This window comes from Sturnus vulgaris, chromosome 22 (assembly GCF_052056855.1).
Source record: "Sturnus vulgaris isolate bStuVul1 chromosome 22, bStuVul1.hap1, whole genome shotgun sequence".
NCBI classification, from domain to species: Eukaryota; Metazoa; Chordata; class Aves; order Passeriformes; family Sturnidae; genus Sturnus; species Sturnus vulgaris.
Window position 1 is genome coordinate 135,763 of NC_142264.1, and position 19,878 is coordinate 155,640.

At 38.6% G+C, this 19,878-nt stretch overlaps 1 protein-coding gene across 2 annotated transcripts in view; it reads right to left on the reverse strand.

The window, feature by feature from the left end:
* Window positions 1–19,519, reverse strand: part of RALGPS1 (Ral GEF with PH domain and SH3 binding motif 1) — an 80,518-nt gene extending 60,999 nt beyond the window's left edge. For both annotated transcript variants that reach the window (XM_088177475.1, XM_088177476.1), the window contains exons 1-10: window positions 19,406–19,519; window positions 17,015–17,130; window positions 12,762–12,855; window positions 11,483–11,605; window positions 9,708–9,815; window positions 9,277–9,327; window positions 6,285–6,368; window positions 5,726–5,815; window positions 4,041–4,133; window positions 2,067–2,193 (exon numbers count right to left, since the gene is read on the reverse strand). In XM_088177475.1, coding sequence (XP_088033601.1) covers window positions 2,067–2,193; window positions 4,041–4,133; window positions 5,726–5,815; window positions 6,285–6,368; window positions 9,277–9,327; window positions 9,708–9,815; window positions 11,483–11,539 — 610 coding nt within the window. In that variant the 5' untranslated portion in view covers window positions 11,540–11,605; window positions 12,762–12,855; window positions 17,015–17,130; window positions 19,406–19,519. The remainder of the gene's footprint in view (window positions 1–2,066; window positions 2,194–4,040; window positions 4,134–5,725; window positions 5,816–6,284; window positions 6,369–9,276; window positions 9,328–9,707; window positions 9,816–11,482; window positions 11,606–12,761; window positions 12,856–17,014; window positions 17,131–19,405) is intronic.
* Between the last annotated feature and the right edge of the window lie 359 nt (window positions 19,520–19,878).

The window sequence follows — 19,878 nt, forward strand, 5'->3', positions numbered from 1 at the left end:
GTGACTTTTTTGCAGTGAGACAGGAGGCTCTACAGCACAAACAGGATCCCCATGAACTCTGCAAGTCTTCACACCTTGTCACTCTCCTTCACTTTTTTTTATATTCAGTAGCTACTCCTCAAATCATCTATTGGTCTACTTGTTCATTTAAGCAGAATAAAGGAGCTGCTCTGTAAGTAATGCTGTTTTCCTTGAGAAGACATTTATTCACTGAAACAAGTGTCAATCGAATATTACCCTTTGATAAGCTAAATAGTCATTCAAACCTGAAATTATTTACAAAGCAGTTTCAGTAACTCATACCAAGTTTTCAATAGTGTTTTAAAAGTATGGCCATTAGGAATGGCCATCAAATTTATTAAATAAGAAATACTTTAGATAAGCAGTGCTTATTGTTTTCCACAGCAAGTTGTACTAGGACTCATGCTGCTTGACCTATTCGTAAGTGATCTGAAAACAGGAACTAACAGGAACAAAAATCTGCTAATGATATTCACTAACTGAGAGAAGCAAAGAGAAGGGCAGACTGATAGGAATTACAGAAGGATTTATGAGACAAACTGCTTGAACAGTAAAACAGAAGATGAAAATCTACAGACAGTTTTACATGCAAGGGGAAAAAAGAATCCTGACTTTCCATACAAAACAAGAAGAGCAAACCAGTGCCAATAAAGGCATTATCTTAGCATTACAATAAACAGGCTATGATTGCTACTCTGTGATTACAACTAAACTTTGAGGTAACAGAATGTTAAAGATTACTAACTAGAGCACAAAAAGCTTCCTGAAGTAATTGTGTAAAATATAACCTGAATTTCTACCTGTCTGAAAACAAAACAACTGTTGGATGTTTAAACAGTACTTTTAAACATAGTAAGAAATATATTAGTCTCTAGCATTATAGCCCGAGGTTGGAAGCACAGCAGTAGCTCCTGTGTTCACCTGGTTACACAAAACGTCCAACTGCACCTCTTAGAATGCAGGGAAAGCCTTACTTCACAAGAACAGCAACACTGCCTAGTGTTTGCCATCAGCAGGGAGAAGGTCTCTCATGTATGAAACACAAGATACAACATATGCAGGAGGATTCAAAGTCTCAAGGAGACTGGCTCAAGACCATCACCCTTCACGTGCACCCTCTTCCCCTAAAGAAAGGATACAGGACTGAAACACTGCCCAGACTGGTTGTCAAGGATGATGCCAAGTGGCATCTGTACAAGGCATGATCAAGTAATCCAAGGACTCTTCCTTTTGGAAGAGGCAATTGAAGATTTACTGTGAAGGCAACAGATAATGACTGAAGTCCATAATGTCAGGAGTAGCCTCAAGCTGCGTAAGGAACAAGGTAGGGTTTATCTAGTGAAGGTAAATATTACTATGTTCAATTCATGCAAAACAAGGTGGTACTAGACAGAGTTGAAGAAATCCTGCCAGCTGAGTGCTGTGCATGCAAGCTTATGTGTGTTTAAAGTGAGAGTGCAAGTGCTCATGGAAGATGAATCTACTGAGGCATTAGGGGTTGGCATAACACAAAGATGGCAATTCTGGCCCAGGAAGGCTACGCAGAATTTGTGAGTTCCTGTCATCCAGAGTCAGCAATTTAAAAACATTTATTCTTTTTAGCTGTAGTTTAGCATCTGACTAAATCACTAATAAACCAGGAAAGAGTTCATTATATTGGACTACTTTCATTAAAAATAACCTTTGTGCAGAAATATTTCCAGGTGAAAAACTGACCAAAAAAACAATTTATCAAATGGCTACTCGATGCATGTCACAAAAGAAAAGGAGACAATATCAAGACTGGACAGCATTTTAACTGTAGGTCTCCCATTTAATACACCTTCACATAGAATTAAACATACATTTACTCAGCACGTGAGTGAAAACCTCCTTCAAAAAGTATGTAGACATAGGCATAGCCTAAAAATCTCAGCCTGACCTAATTTTTCCAAATATGAAATGGAGTGAACCATTCTTCAGTGCTCTTCAGGTGGACAACATGGTACATCAGCACTTGTCTGCCAATGAGCTACAGATAAATAAGGTAATTGTTTCACACTCACCTAAATATGGAATTGTAGGGACCATTTTTAAGCTTCTGATATACTCTCGTGTCCTTTTATAATTATCTTCCTTAGAGAGTAAATAGTCTAACTTCTCAAAGGTGGTCTTGTCTTTCCGATTCAAAAGCTACAGAGAAAATGGAGATCATGAACTTTTCAAAGACAAATCCACACAAAACTAACAATCAATAACTTGTTTAATTGTTCAGAGTAAAAAAAGTATAGTGTAGTTAAGATTAAATTTATCATCATCATCCAAAGCAGCACAATGTTTGAAAACATGCTACTTTTTTTAAAAAAAGACAATTCAGTCTAAGTCTTAAGCTATGAAAAAACACGACCATTATTTCTGACTCCTTTGCCAGTGATTCTCATTAGCTACATCAGTTTTGAATAACTTCAGCAATATTAAAATTTAGAGAAAAAATATGTTATCATACAGTCACCAACAGTCTCATAACTTAGCTGAGTTGCTAAAAATCCTCTGAACTCAAAAGTACAAACAGCAATGGAAAATGCTCTAAATAAATGCAAATTGTGCCATTTCAACAGTACCTTATTAAAAGTGTGACAAAACGTTTCAGAAAAAAGTATATGGAAAGTAAATTATTATGATACTAAATGCATGTTTTCTATTTATTAGACTTAATACAGAAAACGAGAACAACATTTAGGAATGCAAAAATCCTAGTCACAGGGGGCTGAAAAGCAAGCGTAAAATACACAACTGTTGCTATAAGAACACATTTCCTGTTTCAGCTGGTTTAAGAAACCCCAGCAATAATTTTAAGATTTTTTTAAAAGCCAATTGAGTTGGAGTGGGTGGAGAATTATGGCACGGCACACTGGCTTCTTGCATGTGTCCTTTCTGACAACAGACAGCTGCTCCATAGCACATTCCTTCGTGTACCTTCTCCTCTGGAAAATTCCAGTTCTTGTACTACTTAGCTTTTAAGTCTAACTGTTCATAAAAAAAAACATAAAAAGGATAAAAATGAATTTATCAGAATACTTTTGCTGCTTTCCTTTTAGCAGCACTGAGAGCTGCTTGAGGCCCTACTACTGCAATGCATTGTATTTTTGAACTCCTGTGCCTACAAGAGCTGGGCACTTGTTTAGGTATGAGTCAAATTAGTCACATACTTCATTTCATACATGAGCAACCTTCCCTATTTATTTCCAGTTTCATCAAGCTGCTCAAAACATCAGGCACTTACTTTACTAGACTACAACCTTAGTCTGAGCATTTAAATAATAAAATAGTTGTAAGCATTTTAAAAGCTTGATAAACTTATCTAACTTAAGTATAGCCATCTTTATTTATAAGCTCTGAACATTCAATATGATCCATGGTGTGTCGAATACTTAATTGATGAGAATTACCCAAACCTTTGTATAGTTAAATATTACATGGAGTAGAAATAACTTATAATTGTGTATTCCTCTTTAAAGAAATATTTAAATTTACTCTAGGTTTTGCAAAGAAATTCTGCCTTCCAGAGACAGAGTTTCTGAAAATAGAATTATCAATGATTTTAATTTTTAAAATAAATAAAATTTGAAAGGCATCACACAGTAATCACAAAACTCATGGTTGCATATTTATAACACGCCTTTTTCCTTCCTTTTAGATAATGTATTAAATTATAAACTATGTTTAGGATAAGGGGACACTGACACAAATTCTGTACAAGGGCGTTATAAGATTACTTATCAACAGAAGTCTTCTTGAGCATATAACCAGTGGCTTCTAGAACACAGGAAAACAGGAAATTTACAGGCAAATAGATGCAGCTGAAACTCCACTTTTCACAAAACATGTACCAGAACACTACTTCTCCTACCACAGTACCACAAAAAAAAAAAAAAAAAAAAAAAAAAGGCATCTTCCTCCAGAGTTTACAATATGACAAACAAACAATTTTTGACAAAATCAAACAAGACAGAAGGACCAAAGATCAAGGCAACACTTACAGCCCAAGTTTTGGTCAGCCTGAAGATAGGTGCACTTTGCAGTGCTGAGACCACAGACATAAGAGAATGAAGATTATTCAGTTCCAGAAGCTTCTGAAAAAAGGTAATAATAGCTTTTAGCGCGTTGGAAAGGGAAGCAGGTTGATTAATATCAAAGTTGCATTAACAAACCATGATTTTTTCATTACTAAAATAAAAGGTTTTCATCTGTAACTGCAGACAAAATATTATCCAGTGCTGTCATGTGCAAGACTCTTAAGACCACTTTTAAAGTTGTCGATTTTACAAGTATACCCATTAATACAATAGACATTTCAGTTTTGAGAATACAAACAGTATTTGATTTCAGTTTGTTATTTTCTAAGGCTGTTCCTTCAGGAACAGAAAATAGCAAAAAAGTATTTGATGGATTGTTCTTGAAAATTCATGTAATTTTGGAAATTAAAGATTTACTCAAGCAAAAACATTACACAAAGATGCTGACAACCTTGCCTTTGTAATCTGTTTTGTAGGAAAAATTTACCTCACTTCAATGTACTTGAAATTTACTCTGTGTGTTGACAATTACTCAAAACACTGATCTCAGCCAGACAATACTTTGGAATAAAGCTGTCAAGATGATAATGCTTGCTACAACAAGCACAAAAATGTAAAACAGAGAAATGAGAATTGCTATCACGTAGCTTCCTTGTAAAGCTTATAAGAGGCTGGATTCATCCTTGAGTGATCCATTTACTCACTGCTCAGAAGCATTTAAGGAAGATCTGGACTTTATGGAGGGAAAAGCAGGAAAAGTAAAAAAGCAAGAGAAGGAAAGAGAGCAGAGAAAGAGAGTTCCACTTTGCATAGGCTAAAAAAACCCCAACCAAACATTACAACTCTTATTTCTAAGAACAACTAAGACCTCCAAGTTGAACATTGTCCTATTACTTGGACTGGTTTTTTGTGCCAGTAACTTACCCAGATAAGTTTTCTTCTAAAAGTACAAAACTGCTAAGTAAACTGACTGGAAATATGCATAACACAAAAATTGTTTTGTACTACACGGAAAGTATTATTTTAGTTACCTACACACATACACAATTTCACACATACAAAACTAGCACTTGGGACTTGGATCCAAGTGCTGTGTCACTCATGGTCATATAAAACAGAATGACCACAGGTCATGAAAGAGATAAATATTTTTAAATTTATTTATTTGTTTTAAAGTTAAGAGTAAAATGCAGTGCTCAAACTCATTAAAATAACTGAGTTTTAACAGCAGTGCTTTATACAAGCAACTACATATTGCAAGCAGGAATACAAGTCTCACAATAGCTGTTTTAGAAGCAATAAATTTCTTTTCATAAAAGTTAGGTTTGAAAATGGTGGGAGGTAAAAACTAGAACAATTCACAACCACATTTGATGTTGTCAACACATAGCTGGCAGCCACAAGCCAAACCACTTTTAAACTTGCTAGGCAGAGCTACAAGATAAGTCACACTGAACTGGGCAGTTTCATGCACCCACATAGCAAAGAACAGCCCTCATCCTTTATCTTACTCATGTGGTACAACCTAACAGATGTGCCAAAACACAATTGTTAGCCCCTGCCATCGAACGTGGGCTCACAGGAGTAGTACAGAAACAAACAAGAAAGAATTAGGGTTTTGAATGATAGTGTAAGAAATTTGCACTTACTTTAGCTATTTTCACAAAATGGCTCAGTATTTCTGCCCTTATTTTTAAGGTCTGTGCTGTTAATATTTCTCGTACAACCCAAAAACTGACCTATGAGGTAAACACACACAACTTTAATTTATTACCAAAAAATGGATTTTATTAGTCTATTAGATGAAATATTTGCAAACTCTCACAATGCTCTAGGAAGAAAACAGGGTAAGGAAACAAACTATTTCTGTATCCATGAATTCTCATCTGTATCACTGCAATTGCCCTGAAACATTACCACCAAAAGAGGTAGAGAACTGAGAGAACACAAAGAAAACTCAAGGAGCAAGCGAAATCCAGAAAAAAAGAAACAAAATTGCTAAAGTTGCACCATAGCAAAACAAATTAGGAACTAATGGTCTAGAGGAACAACATGAAAATGTGGACAAAACAATTGAAAATGGTCTGTCATTTAAAAACCTTAATTCTTATTTGGAAAAATAGGTTTTAAATCACATGAGTAGTTCTGTTTACACTCCAAGACATCTGTCAAACAGTACCTGTTCATGACAGTAATCAAAGTATATACCTGGTTAAACCTTCTAGTAAAGGCAACAATATTTGGAGCGAGGGTGTGTTTTTCTTTCTTATTCCATCCACAGCTGGCTAGTTCCTAGGAAACACATTAAAAATGCCTTAAAAACAGAAATGAGTTCTCCTTAACACTAGCTCTAAATCACTCCCCTGTTTTTAGAACCACAAGTCTCAGTTTCAATCAAAATGCTGTTCAACTTTCCAAATGTACACTACTAATTTTAGACACCTTCATATAAAAAGGCAGAGTCAGCCAAAGAGAATTCTGCCTCTGAAAAGCCCTTTGTAATGCTGATAAATGGAACACACTCTAGAGATCTGCACATGCCTGTGTGAGCAGCAGGGAGAGCACTTCTAGTTCTGAACATAATTTGAATCCCCATCTCCAGCACTTAAACTTCTGCAGACAAAAATGCCAATTTGCATCTGTCAGGACACAGACTCTCCACATGAACAGTCCATGTCTGGTCTTATGATACTAGAAATCATGTGTTTATGTGGGGGAAAAAAATCTCAGACACTCTACTAGGGACAGCAAAATTTACCTTTGTCAGAAAAGTAAAAGAGGTCAGTAACCTAAGGATATTAAGCAGTTGCAAGAGAGTGAATAACAATGGAAAACCCTGTGTACGACAAAATCATTTGACAGGTTTAAAATTCAGACTGAGTAAGAAGGTTGATAAAAGTGAGTGATACAAAACGCCCCTGACGATTTTTTTTATACTGCTACAATATACCGTTTTCTAGAATTACACTTCATCTCCTTTTTTTTGGTATGGAAGGATGGTGGCAGTTTCCTCAACTGCACAGTCTCAGGAAACATTCCCATCAAGTGTGCAAAACCTTGAAATTTGTGGAGATTGCAATTTCAGGACTTTAAAAAAAATAGAAATCTAAAACGTAAGCATAATTATTTCTGCTGGAGAACAAAGAATTGTTAACTAGATATTATCTTTCTAAACTCTGCAAAGTAAAATGTAGGTGTGTTTTTCAGTAATAGCTGAAAACAGTTGAAAAGCAGGAAAAAGCCTCAGTAAATACCATACTTAAAGGATGTTTGTGTGTTTGAGATAAGACATAGCAACCAAAACTCTAAAAATCTTAGGTATTTCCATCCATGCATAAGGCCATGTTAAAAGAATAAAATCTTAAATTTCAACCAGAAAATGTTAACTCTCTTAGTCTAATAACTTACCTAACAGCAAGGGGCAGGTTAATGACAAATACAGACTATTTCTTGCTATAAAACCTAGTCCTACAGTTGGCAGAATTTCAGGATAGAAACAGTTGTTTATTTTTGGCAAACAAACTATATTGACAATACCAGTGAAATGAAAATCAGAAAGCACAATTAACAAGTAATAGTTCATGGTAACTGCCACATATTCAAAGACCTATATTCTAACATGAGAATACAATAGTTTTCCCTCTGATCACTCCTCAGTGAGTTACAACTATTTGCCAGAGCAGCACTTCAGGAAATTTCATTTCCAAAAGGCAAAATGAAGCAAGGATAAAGGAAAAGAAGAACAGCAAATCAATTGCCTTGGGATATTTTTTGTTATGAAATTCTATGGTACAGCTTTCATGGCAACTAAAGTAAATGCTAAACTTTAAAAATGAAAAAAGCTTTAAAAATTAACATCTGTAGTTTTGTGTTTATTTTTTAGTTGATTCATCTGCTCGGAGAATATGCTTCTGGCAAAGGTAGTTAGACTAAAAAAACCCCTCTGTTTTATCCTGATATTGGTCTAAACAAAACTTCCTCATGGAAAAGTATCTATGTATCAATTTGTACAGACTGAAATTTTTTTATTAGTAGATTTTTCTACAGGTATTGCTAATTTCTTTTTGCATTATTCACTTGCCATTTTTCCCCACAGGAAAGAAAAGTCTCCCCAGCTGCCTGGAGCACATATGTAATTTCAAAAGCATGGAAGTGTTTTCAGCTATAAAATTGTCTTGGTGTTCTTTGGGGGAAAAAATTATCTGACAGGAAGGACAGACAACAGACAGACGAATTTTTAATTTCCTTCCTATACTTACTCAAAATAGATGTCTGCTAATCTCTCTGAACTACTGTAATAAATGATGCCTTGTTTTGTTAGTGACCAGATTAGATGGTTAGAGCTTCCACTAAAAACCTTCTGAACTTAACTGTCCCTACTGATGCCGTCAGAAATTCAGTTCTGCTGACATTATGAGGGGGCAGGAGCTGCCCTTTATGTAACCATGATATTCCAATCTTAGGACAAGAAGACAACAAGCTACAATGGATACAAGTACATGCTCTTAGATTGAAACACCTGAAGCAGGAGTCATGTGATTCTTGTACCTTTTGCAGTAAATAAATTTATCATATTTTATGCAAATTTGTCATATTCTGATAACTACTTTTATTCTTCATTTCTCAAGTTCTTATTATTGATTTTCTGTAATATTACTGATTAACTTTGATTGCCTTTCCTCAAAAGACCTCAGGTTCCCTTCTGCATCTTTCTCAAAAGGTTAAGAGACACTACACTAACTTTTAAGGGTTTGGGCTGATTTATTCCCAGCATTTATTATTTTTAATCTTAAAAAGGATCATACGAATTAAAAAGCTTATCAAACAGCTGATGTAGCCTAAAATTAAGACTATGGCCAGAGGCATGAGTCAAACTCTGAAATCAAATATGAATTGAAAAACAGCAGAAGGGAGAATTGAGAATTTTTACACTTGATAAACTTATCCTGAAGAAACACTCCACTCAAAGCAAGGCAAGAAGACTTCCAGAAAAGCACAGTCACCCCCTTTGGCAGCAGACGACAAATCCAAGTAACTCACGCTGGATTACAGATTCACAGTGCTAACAGGGAATACGCCTTGAAAAACATTAGTGTGGTGCAAGGTGACCATTTTTGAACAAAAGAGCATTATTTGAATTGCCTCATTTCCTCAGGCACTGAATTCTAAAGATGTAAGCAGATGGTTTAAGAAAACCTACCTCAGGCTGTATAGCTTTAAATACTGGCATATCCATCAATGTTATCTGGCTCTGCAATGAAGACAGAATTTTACATCATGTCATATGAGGAGCTAACAATGACTTATTTCCATCTGCCCTTCAGTAACTACAAACCACACACATATTCCTCACCGATCAGAGCTAGCCTATGCTAGGGTCTCCCAAAAGACCTTAAAAAGTACAAATTACTTTATACAGTACAACGAATATGCTGTGTCAGGTCAGTACTAAATGATTAAATCCCAAGACAAGCTTATTTTATTTAAGTTGATAAAGTCAGCAATTTGTTTTCAAAAAACTGGAAGTTTATTTCAAAGATTTTTTAAGAAAAAAGATTTCATGCACTTTTAGTACTCTACAAGCCTTGAATAGCATACAAGCGTAAATGCAAAAACAACATTTCTACTTACAGCAAACTCCTCAGGAGTTACTTTCAACACATCAAATACAACTGCATCGTAGCTTTTATTGGCATAATCTGAACTTCGCCCTTCCAGAGAATCTGAGCTGCTACTACCCTACAAAGAAAAACACTAGGCTTATCTGCAGAATGATGAATTTAATCACAAATAAATGTGTAAAAATACTAAGTAATGACAAGAAAATGTATGAAGTTCAAGAAGTTTCAAACACCAAATTATTAAATTTAGTTTTGCACTGTACACAAATGTTCCCAATGTCCTTCTGCAAAAACTACAGTGACAAAATTTTAGCTCTATGAAATTTGCAGCTTTAGCAAGCCATTGTTAAAATCACAGACTAAATGAAAGAGCTGTCACACAAAAGGAAATGTGTTGAGATTTTGAAGATTCACTCTCTATAGGATTCTTAAAATTAATTCACCAAGACTGGGCATATCCAAGTCAACCTGCTCTATCCACAACATTATAACAAAGGGAAAATTGACACATTCCGAAATTTAACCTGCACACTATGGATTAGCAAAGCCTGACATATGTACTGCTCAAGCCTAAGAAGAGAATAAGGGGGAATTAGTAGAAATGCAGATGGTTATGTTGTATCAGGAAAGTGCCAAGTCAGCATTCAGGAAGAGAAGCACTGCTCCAGTACCTACTGAGGGTAGAAGATGAATAGGGGAGTAAAGGATCAAGATTAAAACAGTCTTGTTTGGACTTCCAGAAGATTTTTGATGTTGTTCCTCGTTCTAAAGACATTAATCCCCAGTGCAGATAAATTACTAGTTACAAGCACTGAAAATATGTGAATCTGAAGAAAATTGTGTCTAGATAAGCAATGTTCATTATGTAATCAACAACCTGGTAAACCCTGGAGACTTAATTGAAAACTATGGATCCACATTTTTTTAGTGTGGTAAAAAAACTGGCAATGAAAAACTATAAAGGGTCATCATAAGATTTGATTAAGTCTGGAAAAGCAAAAGAGAAAATAAATAACAGATTATTAATATGCTCCTTTATAAATCCATGGTGCACCCAACTTCAGAATACATATGCAGTATTACTGCACCCTAAAGCTGAAAAAGCATTTCTCCAACCCCACATTTAAATGTATGCATTACAGGACAAGCTTTACTGTAGCTGATTAGTAATAGTTCACCATAATATTAAATGAAAGCAAAAGCCTAGGAAAACTCTAGCAGCTAATTCCCAAGCAGTGTTCTGTTGGCTGTGATGGAGCAACAAGCAGGCTGTTAGCTGGGCACAGCAGCTCAACATGGAACAAGGTAGTTTTGGAAGTAGCACAGAAGAGTTGCCTGGTCTCCAAAGGATACAAGCATTAAAATGAACAAAATCTTACAGCACTTTCTGACTAGCAGACCAGTAAATTAAAAAGAAAGAAAAAAAAAAATGAAAAAATGCAGCTGAATATTTCTGGGTTCTATTTCTGACTGACTCCATTTTGATGGTGTATTACGTTGCTCTGAACTCACTAATAATATATGGCTGCTCTAACTGAAGAGTAGCAGGTCAAAAATGCTATTTAAAACTGAACAAAATGAGTAATCAACAACAACAATTAAAAAAACGTGGCTGTGAACACCAAGAACCATGGAGTGTTCTACAATTTCTCTCTTGCCGTATGAGTTCTTTTTCTTACAAATGGTGTGGCATTTCACTAGTAGTGGAAAGGGATTCTGTGAAAGTTGAATCAAGCCAAAATTTCCATTTTGATACAGAAGCTAATAAAACCCAAGGCACTGTACCTCTGGAGTGGCGGAGGTGACCATCACATTGGCCATGAGGTCATTCCTTTTATACATGCTCCCCACAAGATGCAGGAAGTTTCAGCTCAGCCAGCACTTGTTGAAAACAGAAAACAGAAATTCCTGCAAAGCAAATTATTTGTGGAATAAATAAAATTTATAAGAAAACCAAAATGCACACAGAAAATAACTCAGCAATACAAGATATTTCATTTTTCTTCCTCGGAGTAAAGGACTTAAGAAACAAGATTATCTTAGGAGACAGGTGCTCTTTTCTTTTCCAGGTACCAACTGTGAAGGAGTACAATTGAATATTGCTAAAGCCATGCCAATTCCTTACCCTTACCTCCACTCAACTCAAGAAATTCAGGGGAAAAAAAGTGTATTATTTGTCATGTACATGGAATCAGGTCTTATATAAAGTCCCTCCTAGGCAGGACAAAGTCTCAGAAACTGCAAGTTCGCACAAGCTGCTCACAGAGCTAGCAAGTCAGCTCAAGCTCTGACTCTCTTTAGCTGAGAAAACAGCAGAGCTGTGTCATGGCTCCCCAGAGCACACATGGATGAGCCCACGGCAGGCACTGCCACTGATTTCTGTGCATGGACTCGTTCAGCAAAATCTGTAGCTGCTCGTATGTGCAGCAAGGGATCCTGCCACAGGTCCCTGCACTCCCTCCCACAACACCGAGCACACCAGCAGGAAAATCCTGAACAAGCCAACAGCTAAGAATAAAAATAACCTCTTATTTTACTCTCTTTAGAAAGACGAGGTCTCCACTTCTCATTCCTTCAAAAACAAACAATTCTACCCAGGATCTCGCATGAAACAAGTCACTAATTTGGCTTCAAATAATGCCAAAATCTTCTCTGCTCAACAAGGCAAGATTCAATTTCTTTTATCTTTTCTCCCAGTAAACTCATTTTGAACACTCAAAATGAAAAATAATACTCCCCTGTACTTGCAATATTTCACACCAACAAGATTAAAAAGAAATTTCTGAAACTCTAAAAATTATCAAAGGCCTAAAATGCTGGCAGTAAAAGGTAAAAAGTCACTAAAATGACATACAACTTCTTTTCACAGCTTTTGCTTCTTCCAATTTCTTTCAACTTGCTCAGGTTAATCACTAAAATGATGCATTACACAAAGAGTGCTAAAAATCAAAACTAAGAAAACACCTTATCTGTTCACACAGAAGGTTCACGGGCACACTGCAGTAGATCTCCTTCATAGGCTGCCAGAAGTAAAATGGATAAATCAGGATGCAAATATACATACCACCAGAGGTTGTATGTTCTTCTTGGCCAGGTTGACAAACCCATTTAGATATGTAGCGCTCTCTGAAGCAAAACTGAAGACAGCGCAAAAACAACTGGAAAAAAACCCCAAAAATACCACCATCAAAATCCAGCACAGAAGTAAACCTTAGAGCCATTATTTTACCAGCATTTGTCAAATCTTGCTATGTATGCCACAGAAGCAACATTCTCTGAAAGCAAGAGGCAAATTTGACATTGCTGTTAGTTATATGCATGTAATGCAGGCAAAGTGCCCATAAGTTCAGTCTCAGTAATACCTACCCAAGTCTCAAGAAAGTCACTGAGATTCTTAAAGCACAGAAAAACACTTCTGGCCAACAAAGCCCTTATGTTCTAATTTCTGAATGCTAGCACAGCAATTTGAGGAAGTTACTGACTGTTCACATTGCTTTCAGCAAATACAAAAATAACCATGTCAGCAACCACTGATGACCATTGTTCTTATTGATTTTCTTCATTGACGGGAAAAATACGGAGCAATATATGCTTCTTAGCAGCCCTAATTCAGCCATTCCAGACTCCACAAGTCAATTGGCTTAGCTGCTTTCAGAAACCATTTACTTACTATTTTCATTAGTTGATCATGGTTTCTCTAATATCACTGAATCATGAACTGAGGAGCTGCAACATGCTTATAAGAAAATATACTTCAGCGTTCAACCAAAAAAATAAATGTTCTTTCTTAAGCTTAAATTAGCTGTACCAACTGGTTCAGTGAAAACAATTAAAGTGCAATAAGGCCCTACCTGGGCACTTATAAACTTGGCTAGAACCAACCAAAGTAACCAGTAGGGTTTGGGGGTTTTTAAAAATAAATTTAGGACAGATTAGTTCCAGTTGGAAGGAGCATACAATGAGCATCTAGTCTCACTGCCTGACCACTTCAGGAATGACCAGAAGTTAAAGCACATTATTAAGGGCATTGTTCAAAGGCTCTTAAACACAGGCATGGGGCACCAACCACCTCTGTAGGAAACCTGTTCCAGTATTTGACCACTCTCTCAACTGAAGAAATGTTTAGTGATGTTCAGTCTGAACCTGTCCTGCTGCAGCTGTGGATCATACCTGCATGTCCTGCCCCTGGATTCCGGGCAGGAGAGATCATCTCCCTCTCCACGTCCCCTCTCGGGAAGCTACAGAGAGCAACGAGGTTGCTGCTCAGACTCCTTTTCTCCAAACTAAGTAATCACAAAGCCCTCAGCTGCTCCTCAGAGGATATGCCTTCCAGAATTTGGTATCAGACATCAGAATGGTTAACTGGCATTGATCAAGATAAGGGAATGAAACATACCTAAAAAATCTTGGTTTTTACATTCAGCAAGACCAACAATATACTACTACACTCCATTGGCAACATCCAGCCTAAAGACACACAACACACCATATAGAGCTCATATTCAGTTCTGAACTGTTTTTCATCATTGCATTCGTTTTCCTTTTCTTTATTCCTAAACTATTTTTCCAGATGTTCACCACTAGAACCTTTCCTTCCTTGATGAACCATGAACAAAGACATACTCAGATGCTGTGGGCATGAAGTACAAATCTAAGTACGTTAGCACAGCTAACTACTGGAAGAAAAGAGTTCTCTTAAGAAAACAGAATGAAACAGTAACAGGGTTATATTTTTGCCCCTGTGCTTGCAATCAGTCACTGATGTGAAACTTGTATCACCATCTACCTCATGTCCAGCTAAAGCCCTCTTAAGGCTGAGGAGAAGTCCCACCTTTTTGTTCTATTGGTAATAATGACAAAAAAATTACCATCACAGTATCTAAATCAATGCACTGCTTGATGTCCATACCTACATGTTTACATATCTTTCTCCCTGCTCATTAGGTTTCTTTTAGGTCAGTATCATAACCTCATTTTAAAAGTAAAAAAAAAGAAAAAAAGTAAATTCAAAAGGATTTCAAAATCCTTTCGAGCTTGCACAATTTAGAAGCACAATTTGTTATTGCAGTGACAGAGCAAATAATCCTGGAAGGATTTGTAGAGGACAATTTCTTATCTTTCAAAGGAGCAGCTGCTGAGTGCTACGTGGATACTTGCTAACCTAGAGAAACACAAACCTCAAAAGCACTGAGGAACACTGACGCAAGACCATTTAATTTCTGACAGCATCCCTTCCCAAAAGTACAAACACCACTTATCTTCATTTGTGCCCCATCCAGTACCACCTCTCAAACCCCATTTCTCATCCCCTCACATATGATTCCTGCAAAGTGGAGGGGAAAAGGATCATATGTCCTAGAGTAATCATAGAAATTACCCATATGAACTCCACTTCCTTCAGAAAATAAATATCTGTATGCCACTCTGAGCCCTTTAATGACATAGACTTCATGTACATAGATATAAGACTGGACAGTTGAGCTGTGTTAATAGTCCTAATGCTTCACATGAAAAATCTCTTAATTTCAAAAAGTACTTTTGAAGTAATTAAACATTAGACCTTGGTGGACATTTTGTACAACGTGAAAAATTCTAGAGTATTTGAAAGCCTGAATTTAAATAGTAATTGCCTACAAAGAGTTTATTTGGAACAAAGCAATTAGGGTGCAGAAGATTATTCATAGAAATGTGATGGCTTTTTAAAGATCTTCCAAAGCAAATACTTGTGTGTTTTCAGTATCCATTTCATCAGCAAGTCCCTAATGTATTTCCCTGTGCTTTAGGCAACAGTACCACCTATAGATAAAATACACTGTGAACAATTTAGCAGTTTCATGCTCATCCTTTTCTGAGAAACTTCTTGCTATAGTTAATGATGAATAATGAAAATGTAACACAAATAAAAAGGGGCTGTAGATTAATTCAGCTGACCATAAACTGAAATCACTCAAGTAAATAACTATTTCTCAATAGCACGCATTGCCCCTGAGTAAACAGGCTGAAAAAAACCGAATCTCACATCATGTCCCAAAAATTGCCAATGCATCAAGTCTAATTCAGGAAAAAGCACATTCAAAGTTGACTTCCCTTTCTAAAATTCTCTCAACTCTCCTGCTTCCACCCCTCCAGTGCATGTACTCAAGTGAGTTTCACTGTGAGCAGAGAAACAGCTGCTGTGATGAGTTTAAGAAACAACTTCAGAACCCAAGTCCTAAACTCTTGGGTTTTATGAATACACAACTGATTTGTAATATATCTAACAGTACATTAAAAACAACACCTAATGCATTTATGACACGCTTTACTTGAGTAGTCACATGTTACACTAGACTGCCATTCCTCCCTTTGCTGTCACCAAGCTGCCCTACAACAATTAAAATTCCAGCTTTTCAAAGTAACTGTCATAGAGCAACCTGAATACAAAGGCATCTGTGGCAGTCACTACACCAAAAAGGTAAGCTAACATTCTATAAGCTGAATAAAAGTATTTTCAAAATATTATTATTTTTCAAAATTATTTTTCAAATAATTATTTTTCAAAATTGTAATGAATGCAATGTTTCAGTTTTCTAGTTTAAGAGCCGTATGCAAAATTTCATAATGAAATTATTTCAAATCTCACAGGATCCTCAGTTGCTAAAATCATGAAAGACTAGGAAGCTGACAATACTGGCGTGAATGTCCAGTACTGCTCTTCTGATTATGCCCCACATCTTTATCATATCCACTGATTATTGAGTTCACTCTAACAACCATTTATTATATTTACAAATTTACTCTTGTTTTCTTCTCTCCATTCTTCTATCTGCACCATTACTTACTTCATTAGAAAGTAAAGTAATATTATGATCAAAATTATTTGTGTAAGCCAAAGAAGGACAATAAAGTGGCATTCTACTAAGTAAAGATAGCAGAAAGATCTCCATCCGGCTACTGAAACAGACTAAGACAAGAGAAGGACTTTGCATAGACTGGAATTTTATCAGTTTCTGGAAATCTTTGCATCAAGGTTCCGTATCAAGACAAAGCTGCAGTGCTCTCTCATGCAGAAGTCCTCCTTTAAAAGCCATTACCCTTCAAGCAGTCTGCAAACCTGAATAACTCAGAAGACCAAGATATATGTTTAGGGAAGTTATACTTTAATCTTAATGAAACAGTTACAGGAAAAGAAACATACCTGCAAATTATAGTAAAATACTACAACAACCCTACTTCTCTAAACAGAAGAGAACTGACAGGCACTTCTGTAATCTCTGGTTATCAAATGCAAGTGAAAATATTAAATACCTGTAACTTGAAATACAACTGCATACTTACGGTGGAATAAGGCAGCTGTGCTCTCAACCCATCTTGCTGCTCACCTCCATTAGTCCCTTGCTGGGTCTAGCTCTGGCTTTTCAACAGTTTGATCTCTTGTTTAAAAGCAAACATTCCTGTAAATATCAAGAAACAGGATTACAGTGACATTTGTTTTACAACTCAATCCTTCTTAAAATGGGACACTCCTCACCTGAAACATGCACTCTGGTATTTTTCTTCTCATCTCTCCCTCACAACTTTCATTTGTTAGTTCCCCATTCTAGTTTCATTGGTATGTGATAAATTCCCAAACTCAAAAGAACTACATATACATCACAGAAGGCAGAGCAATGTATTATGCACTTCGTAGCTAAATATACTCTGAATATGTGCTCGTAACTCTCCCTGACTCTGGCAATCAACACAAGGTCCAAGCCAAGACGCAGTTTATTGGTTTCACTCACTTCTGTCAAGGTGCTTTATGAATTGTAAATGCTACTCATCCTCACACCATTTTCTTCAAGGCTTAACTAAACAAAGTAAAATGGACACAAACCCAAAGACAGCAATTCTTTTATCTCTGTATCAACGAAAGAAGCCATAGCTCTTCCACCAAACATGATCAGCAACCAACCTAAGAAAAATACTGCTTGGGTAACTCATTTTGGTAATATTTATATTAGGTATAGCCCTTCCCCTTTCTCCTCTTTTGTCTTATAACAACTTTTATAAAACCTAATGTTTAATAAAACGATGCATCAAATGAGAAGAAAATAATCTCAAAGACAGCTTCTTTCCTATAGACTGACATGAAAATCCCATTAAAGCCCATGTTGCTTTGGTAAAGGTAAAAATCACTGCAGATCAATTGGTGTTACAACTGTGCCTCTACTACAGTCTCTATTTTCCTTCGATCATTAGGGAACCTCCACCTTAAAAAACTCCATCTTCTAGATTATAACTATCTGCAATTCCTACTGGCATCAAAGCAAGCTATCTTTTGCTGGAAAAGCAGTATTCTTTTGACACACTCAAAATTCATCCAGTAAGTACTCCTTGCATGAGCAAATGATCCTAGTTCATTGAAGAACCAAAATGACAAGTTAAAAATGGGTTAGCATCCACTTAAGTATTTCAACCAAATTACAGATATGATGCCTGTTGTCTGCCCTGCACCATGTGGCATTTTAGTAAAGGGTAAACCTTGTAATTACTACGCACCTGAACTTCTAGATGTCTTCCCTTCACTAAAATAAAGCAAGTAAACAGAAAAACTAATAAATTAACTTGGTTTGAAAGTGTTTTACAGTTATTCTTCTTCAAACTGGTGCTACATCATGCAGGATGGGCAATATACAGAAAACAAACAAACAAGTGTGTGCAGTTCTGCCCTTCACAGCAGCTTCCTGTTCTCAGATATGAAGAGCATCTACTAGACATGGCATGAATGGTAAACAGGAAAAAAAATTATCCATATAATCAGGACATAAAAGACATATTGCAACATTCATAGAAAAGGTTTCTGAGGCAAAGAACATCCTTCTGTATTTCAGAGACCCCAATGCATTTCAATTCCTTCAGTAATTAGCACGACAAGAATACATATGCTCCATTTTGTTGGGTTCAGAACAACAAACCACCAACAAAAGGCACGATGTACTTCTATAACCAAGAACTTAAACAACCAATCTTTCTTCCTACTATATGCCAAAGCCCCAGGCTGACATAAGCCTGCAGAAGCTAGACCAAAAAACTATCTGAAGTGACTCGAAAACAGATTGCAGTCAAGGCTCTTAAAAAGACCCGCACGGTTTCATCGGCACGACATGCAAATAGTTTTCAAATTTATTCCTAAACACACAGGAGGACGTGGACAACCCCGGGTGCTCTCCATCTGCTCCTCCTACACCCCCTACCCGCACCACGGCTGCTCGCGCTGCCCGCCCCGCCTCCCCGCCCCGGGCCAGCCCCGGAGCGCCCTGCGGGCGGGCAGGGCCGTGGGGGGCGCCGGCTCCGCTCCGGAGCGACATCACCCGGCGGGGACGGGCCCGGGGCCCGCTCCGAGAGAGGCCGCGGGGCTGGCGGGGCGCTGGCGGAGGGGGGAAGCGCCGCCCGGCCCCGCCGGAGCCATCCCCGCCCCCCGCGCACCTGCCGCGCCCCGCGCAGGAGGCGCCCGGAGCCGCCGGGGCGAGCGGCGATGCGGCCGCGCCCCGCGCTGCCCCTCGGGGGGCTGGGAGCCGCCGGCCTCCCGCGAGCGGCGCCCCCGGAGGGTGGGCGCCCGTCTGGGCCCGTCGCCGCAGAGCTCCGCCCGCAACACACGCCCGGAGCGGGGACGGCAGAAGGAGAAGAGGCTGTGGCGGCCGGTCCCACGTTCTCTTGCTGGGCACGCGGGGCTCGGCCGCGGCTCACCTGTTCGGGGCTCGATGCCCCCCAGCAACGCCCCCGAGCTCTCTCGGTGAGAGGGAGGCGCCCTCAGCGCCGCCGAGGACGAGGCCCGGCCGGGCTGGGGACCGCGGGGCGGGGCCGGGGCGCGCGGACTGACGCGCGCGCCAGCCAACCGCCTCCCCCCGCGGGAGCGCGCGCCAATGGGCGCGGGCGGGGCGGGAGCGCGCGAGCGCAGGTGCTGCTGCTCCGTCCTTGGCCGCGCCCGCCCCGCCCGCGCCCCCTGGCGGTCGCAGCGCGGCTGCGCACGCGGCTCCGTAAGGGCGGCAGTGAACGCGGGGGCCGGGCCGAGCCGCGGGGCCGGGCCGGGCCGAACCGGGGCGCCGGGCAGAGCTTCGGAACAGCCCCAAAGTCCCTCCCGGCCGCCGCCTGGCCCCGAGCAGCGGCTCTGGCCGCTCTCGGAGAAGGCTCAGTGAAGCGCCGTTCGCTCGCGTTCCCTC